The 15,090-nt window shown below is 37.2% G+C and overlaps 1 protein-coding gene across 1 annotated transcript in view; it reads left to right on the plus strand.

The window, feature by feature from the left end:
* The window catches only part of LOC139711683 (5-oxoprolinase-like), a 58,371-nt gene extending 50,963 nt beyond the window's left edge, over nucleotides 1-7,408 (plus strand). Inside the window, exons 25-30 of the mRNA XM_071623542.1 lie at nucleotides 1,012-1,161; nucleotides 3,554-3,628; nucleotides 4,461-4,543; nucleotides 4,943-5,103; nucleotides 5,706-5,803; nucleotides 7,008-7,408. Coding sequence (XP_071479643.1) covers nucleotides 1,012-1,161; nucleotides 3,554-3,628; nucleotides 4,461-4,543; nucleotides 4,943-5,103; nucleotides 5,706-5,803; nucleotides 7,008-7,190 — 750 coding nt within the window. The 3' untranslated portion in view covers nucleotides 7,191-7,408. The remainder of the gene's footprint in view (nucleotides 1-1,011; nucleotides 1,162-3,553; nucleotides 3,629-4,460; nucleotides 4,544-4,942; nucleotides 5,104-5,705; nucleotides 5,804-7,007) is intronic.
* Nucleotides 7,409-15,090: the final 7,682 nt, after the last annotated feature.

The following is a 15,090-nucleotide window of genomic DNA, read 5'->3' on the forward strand; positions in this document are numbered from 1 at the left end:
CTGCCATGTCTTCCTGGTCCTACAGGAGGATCCCTGAAAAAAAAAAAGATTTCTTTGCAATGTCCTGATACAGAGCAAGTTTTAGATCTTCAACTCTTAAGGTTTATAACGCATAAATCATGTTTTGCACGTGTGCAAACAGCTGTTCCCAATGTCCAGCCCTGGAGTATAAACATTAGAATCACTGATCTAAAGCTCGCTGTTACAAAGAGAATGTAAATCGGTCGTATTTACATTGATGGTTGCGCTTAATTACATTCATTTCTGTAAACAGTGCACTCCCATTATAATGAACACGATTATAAAGAAATTCTTGTTTGAATGAAGTAAAAGTTCAGGTCCCAGAATTACCAACTGTAAACATCCTTACATACTTAATTGTTTGACATATAATGACATTTAGATATAACAAAAGGAAAACGCTAGTCCTAGGGACTTAGTTATTATGTGAGTACACTGTACCATGATTGATGAAACACCTTGATGAAACAGGCCTTAAAGGAGACCTCCGGATGATTTTCAGATTTTTTTATTTTAACAACTATAAATTAATTATACTGAGGACCGAGTTTCAGAATTTGTGATAATTTGGATGAAGAATAAGAATATTTTCAAAATTTAGAACAAATTGCAATGAACAAGGATGATGACATGGCAGAGTCACCATAAGAATGCATGAGTTGGGGCTCAAGGAAACAGAACAAAAGAAGAAGGCATGCATAGATTATGCACAGGTGAACTCGCAAGCAAGCGGTATTGTAATGGAATTACATTGCTACATTTCTGAAATATGTGAACCTCCTATGTCATCATCCTTGTTCAGTGTAATTTGTTTAAGGTTTTTCAAAGTATTGTTTCTCTGCTCAAGAACCACAATAAATTCCACAAATCTGTACATGGAGTTGGCGATTTATGTACTACATGATGTGAAATTATGAAAATCGTCTGGAATGTCCCTTTAAATGAGATTTTGAAAGCCAGTACGTGAGTGCATCTATTATTTCTTGGCAGGGTTGTCTGAAACCGATCCGAGCCATCATTCCTAAGGGAACCGTCCTAAATCCCTCCCCAAATGCCGCAGTGATCGGAGGCAACGTGGAGACCTCGCAGCGAATTGTTGATGTCATTCTCAAAGCCTTCCAAGTGTGTGCTGCATCTCAGGTAAGGAATTGAATTGAATTGAATTGAAAAGGTGTTTTATTCATCAATACCTATCGCAGCTCGGAGGCTGAATTACAGACATTGTTAACAAAGGGCCATGAATACATTAAAAATACTCACAAAATACAGTGTAGCAATGAAAAAAAAATGCATAGAACTCATTTTGTGAGCACCACATGTGGCAAGGGATAGAACATTACTGTAACAGTGGAAATTTTTGAGATGTGGAAATGTTTGCATATTTCAGAGGACAAATTAATTTTTTGTTTAATGTGATATGAAATACTACTTCTATTTTGATTCTACATAATCAAAAACACGTGAAGTTCATCTGGCCTGTCCGAGCACAAAATATGTAAATGATTTTTATATGTGAAAATATCAACTTTTACAGTATGTGGGGGTGTACCTCCATGGTTTTGAGAACAAACCCTAAGAATAAAACATGTTTCTGCTTCTCTTTCTTTTTTTTTTTTTTTTTTTTTTTTGGGGGGGGGGGGGGGAGGGGTGAGAGTTAAATGTACCAATATGTGTGCATAAGGTAACTATGGAATTGTTTCAACCGACAAGGACAAGCTGAGTGGGTGTAGACTAGATTCCATAGTGACACCATTCGTACTATTCATTCATTCATTTTTTCATCTCTAACAAAACATATGAATACATTTTTTTTTTACAGAAGATACAAAGTGCATGCATTGACATTACAAAATATAACTAGAAAAGCACTCTGAGAGCGCAGACCTCCGCCAAGCAGCTACTTTCCACCGATGATTTTGCTCTTCCCAAAGAGATTTTAAAAGCTCTTTGGGCTCTTCCATAGAGATCAGTGATTTCCACCCATAGATGTACTAGCACTGTACATGCTAAAAAATCGCCCAATTTCCCAATATAGAAGCCTTTGTTACGTCATAAACCCTCAGCTGCACGGCGCGCCTCTCCCTAGCAGAAACTAGAGCTCGTGCTTTAGTGCGCGCATGCAAACCTCAAATACGCGCCGCCTGAACTCCGAAGTTCATTGACCCTACCTGCCAAAGTATCAAAAATCCTTCATAGATTCCCCCAAAATTCTCAGATCACTACCAAAAAATTAATCATCTGTTACTTGTATCATTCTAAACATTTCCTGCAAGTTTCATCCAAATCCGTTAACTACATTTTGAGTTATTTTGCACACGAACAAACAAACAAACCAACGGTAATGAAAACATAACCTCCTCCCCTAGGTAATAAGTGAAATATATGAATATGTGATTAGTATTTACTTATTAATAAGGAAGGTGAAAAGAAAAACCTCAAAAACATTGTGAAATATTGAATAGTATTCCTCCAGATGTTTTATAGAATGGTGGACAAATTTTTGCCAGAAGTACGTCTTTTTTAATCATACTACTGGATTACAAATTTACTCGGTATGTTTCCTTTTAGCTTGCCATTAATGCATACTAAGCATCCAGTACTTCCAGCTGAGCATCCAGTAATTACTGGATGCACAATAAATATGCTGGATGCATGGTTAGCTAGTCAATTGGCATCTTTTACTGGTAGTGCTAACACTTACTAAGTGCACATACTCTTGCTACAAGTGCATATTAATATGTGACTCGCTACAACAGAAGGATCAGAAAGTCGGGGTAGGACAATTTTCTGAAAATGATATAACATTATTCCCTTACTCTTCTACTTTAATTTCATGTATAGCACAACTCATGAAAGCACTCATTTGTGGAGATATCAATGATTTTATTAGCGCATGTCAAGTGGTTAAGGAAATCAGAGTTTCGAGAAAAATGGCTACAAAGTTTTCCTTCCCACGCTATCATGATCAAGGGGAGGCGGGACAGTTTTCACCGCTTGACAATAGAAGGAATGCTCATAGCGACCTCCGCAATGTTCATTCAAGCTTAGTGCCAGCGGTCTATGCACAACCAATCAGTAATCAGGATGCCACGCACTGACCAATAAGATCACTCCCTTGTTGCTAGGGGCGGAGTCTAGCTGCGGTGCCAAATCCAAATCTTTGGACACGTTTCTGTTACATTGAAAGTCAGAAAATCATGGCCCAGAAAAACGCCAATTTCTTGCGTTTCCTTTGATCATTTAGCTTCAAAATTTCGGCAGATGATAGACAAAACATTAGCCTACAAAATTATACCGAAAACAGAAATCCGATTGTTTTGACCAATTTTGATGATGCAACTTCAAACTCAATTTTCTCGGCTCAGCCGTCAGCGACTTAAGGATCCTTTTGTTGTAGCGGGTCACATATGTTTACAGTGGCTATCAGTGAGGCAATGTGCTGCTAATAAAGATCAGCACGCAGCTTTCCACTAATGAGATCGCGGAATTTTCTCAACCCATTCTGTTATTTTATTTTGTCTATTTTCCGCAGGGCTGCATGAATAACTTCACTTTTGGAGATGACGACGTTGGTTACTATGAGACGATTGCAGGCGGAGCTGGAGCTGTGAGTTTTAACATTGTTTCAGATCCCTAGAAACCATCTGCAGTATTAAAAACTAGACTTCATTTTGTAGAGAGCAAGAGCAAAGATATATGATTCAAATTCCCTGTAGGCTTTTGACAGATTTGAAGAAAAAAAAATACAAAAATCATGCTTCTTTTAGTGGACTTTTACCGTAAAATTTCTAATTTTTTCCTCTAGAAGAACATTCCATGACTTGATAGTAAATTGACAGTGAGAATGTCAGATCAGTCGTGGAAAGCTTGAGGAGTCTGCCTCATGGATAGAGCAAAACTCTGTGATGATCACCATTACAAGTTAAAGAGCATTGTGGTATTGAGAAAAGCATATGATGAAAATGGCTTATATTTACAGTCTATTTTGAACTTTCCTTTTGTGTTTGTAGTCCCGTACCATGGATGTGTGCGTTTTATGTGTATGTGCATTCTTAAAACACTTCCCAATATTGACTTTTGCAGGAAAACATACCAGTTGATTGTGGATTCACATGCTGTGTACCTCATGAAATTCACTTGAAATGGTTCAATTTAGTCTGTGTCTGTCCATTGAATGGATGGTCCTTGGTGTGAACGCAAAGCTGTGGATGAAGGGGCAGTGGGCAAGAATCCAGTTTTACATGTCTGGCCCTTTTTGCGGACCATGGTTGGTCATGTTCACACACAACAGTTGTCACAAATTCATATGATTACATGGGGATGTGAAGTGATCAAATCAGTTGTCTTTAGTTTTTTATCCTTGTATGCTTTCGCAAGCTATCGTTTTCGAGATGCTGTACATTTTTTCTTTTCTTCGCTCGTGTTTGACATCACGACAGGGTCCCACTTGGCATGGTAGGAGTGGAGTACATAGTCACATGACCAACACTCGCATCACCGATCCTGAACTCTTTGAAAGGAGGTAAGTCCTTCTTCTAAACCATTCAAAAGTTAGCACTTAATTTGGTACCAAATTACCTTACAATATCTAAGGTACTGTAAAACAAGGAATGTTCGCATGCATTGTAATTTCGCAAATTTTGCGAGAGGCAAGATCCACGAAATTGAAATGCATGCGAAAGTTATTGTTTGCACCATGTGCATTGAATGTTAGAGACAACTTGTGAAAATTTCATGCCGTGAAAAAGGCCGTTGGCTCCAATTCGCAAAAATTTGATGCCGCGAAAATATTGTGTTTTACATTATATAAACCTCTACAAGAGATGAATGTCTGTGGATATCTGTCATGTTATTGTATGTGCTGTAAAGGATTGTTCTGTATGCTGAGGGTAGATATCGAGACATTTTTTGGTCTGTTCAGGTACCCAGTGATCTTGAAACAGTTTCAGCTCAATGAAGGCACCGGAGGAGACGGGCGTTACCGGGGAGGAGACGGGGTCATTAGAGAGATCATCTTCAGGCGGCCTCTGACCATCTCTCTGCTCATGGAGCGAAGAGCTTTCAGGCCTTACGGAATGAAAGGTGACCAAGAACACACGCTGAATGATTTTTACTGTGATAATGACGATGATTTTGTGTTGATAGTGGGTGATGAATGTTTTGATAATGATGGTTGATAACTAGATGAGGTTTATTCTAATGATGGTGATAATAGCTTTTATGATGATAATGATGATAATGATGATGATGGATGATGATGATGATGATGACAATAAGATGAAGAGGATGACAGTGATGATAATGATTATGGTTATGGTGATAAAAGATAATGATCAGTATTGATATCAATATCATTGATGTTGTTGATAGAGATGAATTTGATAACGATTGTTTTGAAGAGCAATTTTGAATCTAAGGGCAATGATGATCATGCCAGTTGTCAAGGCGGTTTATGTGATTACGGTAAATTAGTGCTGATGATTATTGTAGTGGTAAATAGAGATACAGATCTATGATGATTAGAAACACCTATCAGCCAAGTTTGACATGGATTATGATGCAGGTATGATTTTGTTCCCGAGTTGCTATTAAATGTCTCACAATAGATTGCACTACTTTGCACAGATATGAACCTTCTAATCAGAGTGTGTTTTATCTTTGAATTCATATCATCGCTCCATTAGGTGGATGTGAAGGGAAGCCCGGAAAAAACTTTTTCACCTTCGCCAATGGTCACACCATCAACTTGGGCGGGAAGAACTCCATCAAGGTCAACGCAGGGGTCAGTCTACATTCCTTGTTGCCCAAAGATGGTGCCTTGTTGATGTTCTTTGTTACGACAGAATATTGCTTCATTTGTCAATGATGCAACATCATTGAATAAAAGGGCAGGTCATGTGCCTTTTTTAGTTGCAATATTTTATGTTCAAATGTGTGATGATTTACCAATAAATAATGCATGTGTGAACATCTTCAAGTTCTGAATGTAGACATACATGTACATTGTATAGGGCAAGGGTATTGCAGTATATGCTGACTCTTCTCTGTTTCCTGGTATGGTTCAGATATACCTGCTGGTTTTAAAAATTTTCCCTTATATGACATAGCTGTGCATCACAGCCTAGTATGCTTTTTTTACCTCCGCCAAGGGAGGAGGTTATGTTTTTTTTACCGTTGGTTTGTTTGTCAGTTACTGTAAAAGTGGATCTTTTCGCGCAACTAATCTTTCGCGCTTGGCCAGGTCAGAAGAGTTTCGCGTGTTTTTAATTCCACGGAATCAAGACATCACGCACAAGAACATATGGCAAGCAAAAATATTCGCGTGCTTTTATTTTCGCGCTAGTTTCTGGTTGCGCGAAATGCGTGAAAATTTCAACACCGCGAAAATTTCCACTTTTACAGTAGTTCGTTAGTTAGTTTGTCCGTGTGCAAAATAACTCAAAAAGTAGTTAACGGATTGGGATGAAACTTGCAGGGAAGGTTTAGAATAATACAAGTAACAGATGATTGAATTTTGGTAGTAATCCGAGAATTTTGGGGGAATTTATGAAGGATTTTTGATATTTTGGCAGGTAGGGTCAATGAACTTGGGAGTTCAGGCTGCGCGTATTTGAGGTTTGCATGAGCGCACTAAAGTGCGTGCTCTAGTTTCTGCTACGGCGACCTGCACCATGCAGCTGAGTGTTTATGACGTAACAAAGGCTTCTTTATTGGGAAATGAGGCGACTTTCAGCACACAATCCTATAAACTATGTGTGGGTGGAAATCATTGATATCTCTATGGAAGAACAAGATCAGCAGTGGAAATGAACTGCATGCTTGGCGGAGGTCTGCGCCCTCAGAGTGCTAATTTCTAGTTCCTTTTTGCTATTTTAAACTGTAAAGTAGTTTCAGAAAATCATATGTATTTCCTCCTCTCTGAATTTGTTTGTTGATTGGAAAATTGCACATTTTTTTTTTCTGTCGTGTCTCCATCTGTCATGTAGGATGTCCTGAAGATCCGTACACCTGGAGGGGGAGGATACGGGCCACCAAACGGAAATCACCATGACGATGACGAGGAGAACGAGCGACCTCACAAACGATCTCGCCAAGAAGGTGGCGGCAACCAACAGTTTCTGGAGAGAGGCAGTGTGTATGCTTACCGACTAGCTCAGGAGCAGGTATAAAGCTGGAGTACTATCGTCCAGTCACTAAGAACAACATTAGGGACAAAAACATCTCATTGAAATAAACTTGCTTACAACGAGGAACCCTTTTTTAACAAGATGACTATAGCAGTCTGAATTTTCCACTACTGTATGTAGCTGGTCTCTTTTTTAGTATGCTTACGAGGTACCAGTTACCAGAAGATAAAAGTGGCGGTCTTAGCGGCTTAATTATTACAGGATTTTCCTGCACTTGTAACATTTGAAACTTTGTAAGACAAAGATTGTGTATTTGGAAAAAAAATTACATGTGAATTGGATAAACTAGCAATGAACATGTATGAAATGTAGCATTACATTGATGGAAGAATGTTTGTTGTTCTTGATTTGGAGTAACAATGGATGGAGGTGTATCAAATGTAACAGTACATTGATGAAAACATCACATTGATTGATCTTAACAGCAGTTAGAGAGTTAGTTGTGGAACAAAACTTGCAGATGCCAATTTTTTCACTATGTAGTGAAAGACTATGAAGCAGTTGCATAAACTGCATGTTTTGTGTATCATAACGTATATGTTATAAGTTTCTAGAAATGCACTTTTGATGCACTCTGATGAATACACAAACGACTTCTCTGAAGATGATGCACATGTGTGGCAGCTTGTTCCTTGAATCAATTTCTAAAATGTAGTATTGTAATAGAAAATACTAAACATGGCCCATAAGTGAACAATATATTTACAAGTATTCCACCTACTTAAGTCTATGCAAGAAAAAAGAAAGTTTGTTTCTTTTTTTTCCCCTACCAAAATACTTGTTTTGTATTATCATTTTGATAATGTGCAGAGTATTGGTGAAGTGTTGACCACATCACAGTGCATCTACAAAAACAAATGAATGTGGTGGGTAAATTTTCTGAGGAGGGAAAAAAAAATGGATTTCTCTAACTGTCAGTGATAAGAATGCATTTTTGGAGCAATGTCTTGATTCTTTAACTGTAGATTGTACATGTGTACATTAAGCTTTGAGACATTTGCAGACTCTATTTTACAATGGAGGAAAATGTTACTGAAATGATAATGTATTTATATTTTTAATACAGTTTTAGGAAGTTGACTATATCACAGGGGCTTTTTAAGAGAGGATTTTACTCTAATGACAATGTTTGCTGGGAGATGAGAGCTCATCTGTAAAAATTGGTCACAAATTTGTGACCCGCTACAACAAAAGGATCCGAAAGTCGAGGGAGGACAGTTTTCTGAAAATGACATGACATCATTCCCTTACTCTTCTACTTAAATTTCATATATAAGACAACTCATAAAAGTACTCGGTTGCAGAGATATCAATGATTTTATTAGAGCATGTCAAGTGGTAGAAGAAATCAGAGTTTCGAGAAAAACGCCTTGAAAGTTTTCCTTCCGACGCTGACATGATCAAGGGGAGGCGAGACAGTTTTCACCGCTTGGCAATAGAAAGTATGCTCCTAGCGACCTCTGCGATGTTCATTCAAGCTTAGCGCCAGTGGTCTACGCACGACCAATCAGTAACCAGAATGACACACACTGACCAATGAGATCACTCCCCTGTTGCTAAGGGCGGAGTCTAGCTGCGGCGCTAAATCCAAATCTTCGGACACGTTTCTGCTCCGTTGAAAGTCGGAAATCATGGCTCAGAAAAACGCTATTTTCTCGCCTTTCCTTTGATCATTTAGCTTCGAAATTTCGGCAGATGATAGAAGATACATTAGACTACAAAATTATGTCAAAAACAGAAATCCCGATGTTTTGACAGATTTTGATTATCTAACTTCAAACTCGATTTTCTCGGCTCACCCGTCAGCGACTTTAGGATCCTTTTGTTGTAGCGGGTCACATTTGATGTGTACAAGAGAGGTATCACCGTCTGATTGTCTGTGAATGTTACAATACTATATCCTATGGACCTCTCCAAACATCTGACTGGTCAGGAAACCATCTTTTAACTTTTTTAAATAAGTGATATCTTTGAAACAAGGGGCAAGTTTTAATTTTGAAAAGAGAAAAAGGAATTTGGTGGTTGAATGACATTGGTACTTGTATGACCAAGCCTGGCATGGGGTACCAATGGGGTACCATGTTTTGTAACTGACAACTCAAAATGAAGTAACATAGGCCATTTATTTCAGTAAGTGCGTGAGATTAGAAAAATTAAATCCCTGCAGGATAGGCTTTCCTTGAGAGTGAAATCCAATCTCACATAGCATGATAAAACAAATGGTGTGTTCTTGTCAGCAATTTGAAGTTCCCATTGGCAATATTTTTAAATAGCAAAAGGAATTGGATGTTCATGTATTTTTACTAACACCTTGTTAATAATTGGGCTATTAACATTTTTTCTGAAATCTTGCTATCAAGTGAAATACATTTTAGCCTGTTTATCATGGCTGATCAATGTTGCTTTTATATCTACATACATATATTGATGATATACTTGGGTTGTGAAGTAGGTAGAGGAGAAAGAGAGAGTGAGTGAGAGGGAAAAGGGAAAAGGATGAGGAAAAGTTGTAGTTTGTGAGGGTTAATTTCTTTGAATTCGTGTTTTAGTATACTGCCAAATGTTATACGTGGCTCTTTCACATTGGTGCAATTTTCAGCAATATCTTCCGGCAAAGTATAATCTACCAATGAAATAATTATCTTGAATGAACTAAGGGATACAACAGCTTCAACTGGTATAAAGCTGATTGTAATGTTTGGTGACTTTTTTACTCATTGTGAGAAGGGTTTCATGAAGTATTTTATTGTCACGTCAAATTGAGATTTATAGAACTTTTGTGACTTCAAATGCAATGCACTCTCATGAATGGAAAATCAGAAGTTTCAGTCAATAGCTGTGGTCACACTTGGCAAAACTTCTTGAAGATTAACTTGGAGAACTCTTCGCAAAGTTTACTTGTCCATTCACACGGGCAGCCGAAATTTTCAACAATTCAGCTATAGAAGTTTTGGTCACTAGTACACAAGCACAACAAAAGTGAAAGCATGTATTGTCTGACGTCTATGGATTGTTACGTAAACAAAGCACACATGTACGTCCCAATGAGCTAACACTTCAGAGGCACCACTACAAACAGCCAAAGGACTGCTAACGTGACAAGCTTCACAAAGTTTTGGTTGCCAGTGTTCAGACTGCACAAACTTTGAAAAGATTTGCGTTGGTTTGGGAAATTTCTCTAGTTTTGAGTGAGAAATTTCATAAGAAGTTTTGCGAGAAGTTTTCAGGAAGTTTGCAGCCATACTGGCAAAACTTCCAGAAGTAAACTTTGCAAAGCTTTGCCAGTGTGACAGCAGCTAATGTTATCTGGTGTGAATTTGAGCGTTACCACATTGCAATCATTATCTTGGAATGACAAGTTCTTCAGGACCTGCTCTTTACGTGATGTTTTTGACAGTTGAGCTGATGTAATCTGAGTGGGATTGGCCAGGTAGAGGAATCAAATGTTTATTATAAATGACTATCTGTGTGTACCAATACAAGAAACATTCCTACATTTTTGACCATCATAAATGCAGTGGTCTCTTACTGATCTTAAACATAGTATAGTATAGTGTACTTCTGCTAGATGAAATGCATTATTAAGTAACAAGTAATTGAAGTTATTTTGCCATATGTTAAAGGCAGAAATGAATGTCAGTTTTGAGCTGTTGGTTGTTCATGGCAAAATCAGATGTGGGAGTATTGATATGGATTATGCCTGTGTCTTTGTCACTGAATGTCACCTTTTTACCGTTAAATATTACAGATATTGTAATGGTTATTCTAAATTTTGAAAAGTGAGAAATGAAATATGCATCATTCTGTGACAGGACACAATGAAGATGCACATTGCGGTTAGAGTAATAAGAATGGAACAGAAACTGACATTGTTCTGAAACATTTTTTCACTCAGTATGCATAATGCAATGTAATGGTCATATTATGTTTTTATATTTTTTGTTGGGGGGGGGGGGGGGGGGAGGGAGGGGATGAATTTGTGGTCTTTATGATTTTTTCCAGCATGCTGTTTTAATGTGAATAGTGTGTTAAACATGAAATTTCAGTGTGTGAAAGTCTGAGTGAGTGACGTTTGTCATGATATGACAAGTGAATGCTTGATTTTTAAAATCCCATATTTGGGGGGATGTTGATAATTCTTGATAAGATCATAGTTTATCTTTGGTATAAAATGGTGTGAAATCTCATTACAACTGTATTTGTCTAGGTACTGTAATGGACTACATGCATATTAGAGAAAATGAAGTATGTGTTCGTAGAATATAAGACCAATGCACATGATATTATGTATAGATACATAATATAGTGCATACACTATGTATCCACACTGAATCTGTTCATTTAGAACCTGCTTGTCTCTATATGTAGATGAATATGATATAAATCATTGTGACCAATTATGAGGACAGTCACATGACAGTGTCTGTGATTCCTAACATCTTGTCCGATGTTTAAACATTTTTTTTACCTACTTTCTTGATACCATACTGCCCCGACCACGATGAAGATTGTGGATATTAATGTTTTGTCTTATGTTGTTGTCTGATGTTTGGTTGCATCATTATAGAGGCATTAGTTTTACAATTAGCTTGTAGTTAACTGTACTATTCCTTTGGCATAATATTGGTAAATTTGTTAAGTTTCTTGTCTTTGGAGGCCGAACTGTACTTGCTTTGTATGAAATTCTTTATTTGTTTTATCATGTACGAGTCTTGTCATTCCTATTGACGATAAGATTAGTGTTGTCACTCAAGCTAAGAACTGATTGTTACATGTAGAGATAGACGGCAACAAGGGTTTTACTACATGGCCCTGCCTTTGGACAAGTATAAGGAAAGTGTCAGAAGATCAGCATTATTGCTAAAGATTTATATGCCAGCATGTGTGCATTCCTGATATGTATGGTGTGTGTCTGTATGTATTTGAGAACAACTCTACCTGACTTTGTTATGCCAAAGCTGGAATACTCAAAGTAGTGATCGTGTCAATTTTATAAGTCTTGGAGCACAACCGCTTTCTTGTGTATCTAGCAAGGAGTGTGTAGGGCAGTGGATTAAAGGTAAAATTTTTTTTCCATTACGCTCGAATGCTAATCATGATCAACAGTTTTCTTACTTATGTGCATGTCCTACCTTTGTCTTGGTGCAAATAATTTTATGGAATGAGGAGAGTGAAAGTGAATTTTTAAAATAAAATGTCACTTTTTTAGCACAAGTAGAAAGGCGCTCTTGCCTTGAGATCTGTCTTCTCATGAGAATTTTAAAAGGCTGGCAGTCAGTGTAGCTGTGAATTGAATGATGGATATGTTTTTACCATTTACTATTTCTGACAATTAAAACTGTGACCCCATTGATGGACATAGCATCATACACACGTGGGGATCATTTATGGACACAGGAAAGAGATCATTCCTTGATAGTGTTTTTGTATGAGTGACTTCCAAGGTTTTTGCACAACTGCAACAAAAATGGCAGTTTGCCTTTCAGCACATATGTCACTTCAACTTTTGGCTGTTCAGATCATATGTTGTACAATATCCAAAGGGGAACCTGCTTATGCTGTAATTAATTGCCTGAGGGGGTGCTGTGATTGGTTAAATGTATCTCAAGCAGTGTTCAACAAGATTGATGTCAAGCAGGTTGGTAGTAGGCTTTCTTTGGTGGAGATAATTGGAGGGGGAAAAACACCAGATTTTGTTTTGTATTTCAGCATTTGGCTCATAAAGACGTCATTGTTGTTCATTTTACATTGGGTGACTGAAAACAAAGGTTTACATGGCTTATAGTATTGATTATGTTGTTTTGACATAATTTTTGTGATTATCTTATTTGAGGTCTCAAGTTGTATGTGATGTGGGAGAGTATTTCAACTATGGGGGTAAATAGTGCCAACAATTATGTTGAGAGTAAAGTAAACTATAAAAATGGAATTAATGGTGTATCTGTTATGTGTTCTGTTCATTTTTCTGTGTGTTGTTTAACATGATGGTGAAAAGATGGCTCTCTGGATCCTTCTGTCATGTTTTATGAGGTTTTGTGATGAGTGCTATTGCAGATGGTCTACCTTTAATCATGGACCTGCTGCACATGGATATTCATCCCCTTGTTAATTAATGCATGCCTCTGTCACAGTCAAGAGTGTCACAAAAACTTTTTAAACATTCTTCCCTGCTTTGATCTCATGACCTCTGCTGCTGGTAAGCCAGGGCGAAACACAACTCAGCTTTGACAAATCTTAAATCTCCATGCGCAGAAGAATATAATTGTCTTTATTCGAGGAAGATGCATGCACAGTTGTGGCATGGTATATCACCATTCAGACATTTTCTTTAGAGAAATGCTTGTCAAGCTCTTTTAAAGAGAAAGCTGACTGTCAGCTCATCGATTATGATTTGCATTCTCATTTTCTACCTTTTCCACATATATTTCCAGAGCAAAATCAGATAAAAAAACAGAAAACAGTAAGGGAAGGGGATATATATGTCTTACTATTAGGCAAGGTCGTATATGTGAGCGATAGTCAGCAAATAGGTAATTTCCAATCCAATGACAGAAAATTAGTCATGTTCTGAGGTTTGCTGCTTCTCATCATTGGTGTTTATTCAAAGGCGTTTCCATCTGACAAGGCTCATCAACCATATATGAGACCAGAATTTGGGAAACAGTTATTTTGTCAGTGACGATGAATGATTACTAGTAGGCAATCATCATTTTCAAAACATCTATATGTACTCATTGTGATGCGCATAATCAGGTGGCAGCACATCTCATACTTTAAGGTGGTTGGATTAATTGAAAGTCCATTCATTTATATGGTTCATGCTCAACCTCATCTGTAAGAGTTGCTGTGTAAATAGTGTGAAAGATAGCATGTGTGTGTGTGTGTGTGTGTGTGTTTGTGTTTGTGTTTGTGTTTGTGTACGTGCACTAATTAATGCATCCATGTAAATTGTTTCAAATGTCTAACTTTGTCAGTTACAAAGTAATTGTCAATGTACAATGAAAAAAAGAGAGAAATACTTACATGTACAACCCCACATATATGCATGTATGATGAAAGGTGATTAATAGGCCTTATGTGAAGTGCACAATTATGCCACTTCATGATCAAAAAGTTAACACTGAGTTGCACACATTTTGAAACACACACACACAAATATATAGATAGAGATATATAGATAAAGATATATATTTGTGTGTGTATATATATATATATATATATATATATATATATATATAATGTATATTTGGTAGGAATCATACGCACATAAATGAGATATAGTCACTGATGAATAATTCTCCTATTTGCATACAAATCTTCACTATATATATTGCAATCGTAGAAGTTACATACCATAGAGAACGTATCCGTCTTAAAAAGCAGCCTATGTTTGTGAGTTTGTGAGTTGTTGCACAGAAATTATTGAGAAAGAAAAAATGAATGGGCCTACCAAACATGAGTTGTAAGCAAGATTACATTTGTGTGCAGGCCTATACTTAGAAGGAGGGTGTGGTAATATGACATCAAATGTTGCATCATCTTTCCTTCTTTTTTTTTTGACAATTAAAGCATTTCTTCAAACGAACACACACAAAACTTTCTTGGGTTCAGTTAAAATTGTTGTGATGACAGCTTCTTAAATTTTTCATTGGAACATTCTGGCAAAGTCCACTTTGAGCTGTATTGTAGCATGTAATAACAGGAATACCACAGTGCTTTATCCATTAATTACTTTAATGAAATATACATTAATGCAGAAGTGGCCATAATTTTTTTTTTTTTAATTTCATGTGCTCCTTCATACTTCATGTTCCAGCACATAATACACCCGTGATGATTGACGCAGCTTGTGATTCTTCAAGGCCCCGCTTCAAGGTAGAAA

The sequence above is a fragment of the Diadema antillarum genome, unplaced genomic scaffold, assembly GCF_040938485.1.
Source record: "Diadema antillarum isolate AM-2024a unplaced genomic scaffold, OU_Dant_1.0 seq00001684_RagTag, whole genome shotgun sequence".
NCBI classification, from domain to species: domain Eukaryota; kingdom Metazoa; phylum Echinodermata; class Echinoidea; order Diadematoida; family Diadematidae; genus Diadema; species Diadema antillarum.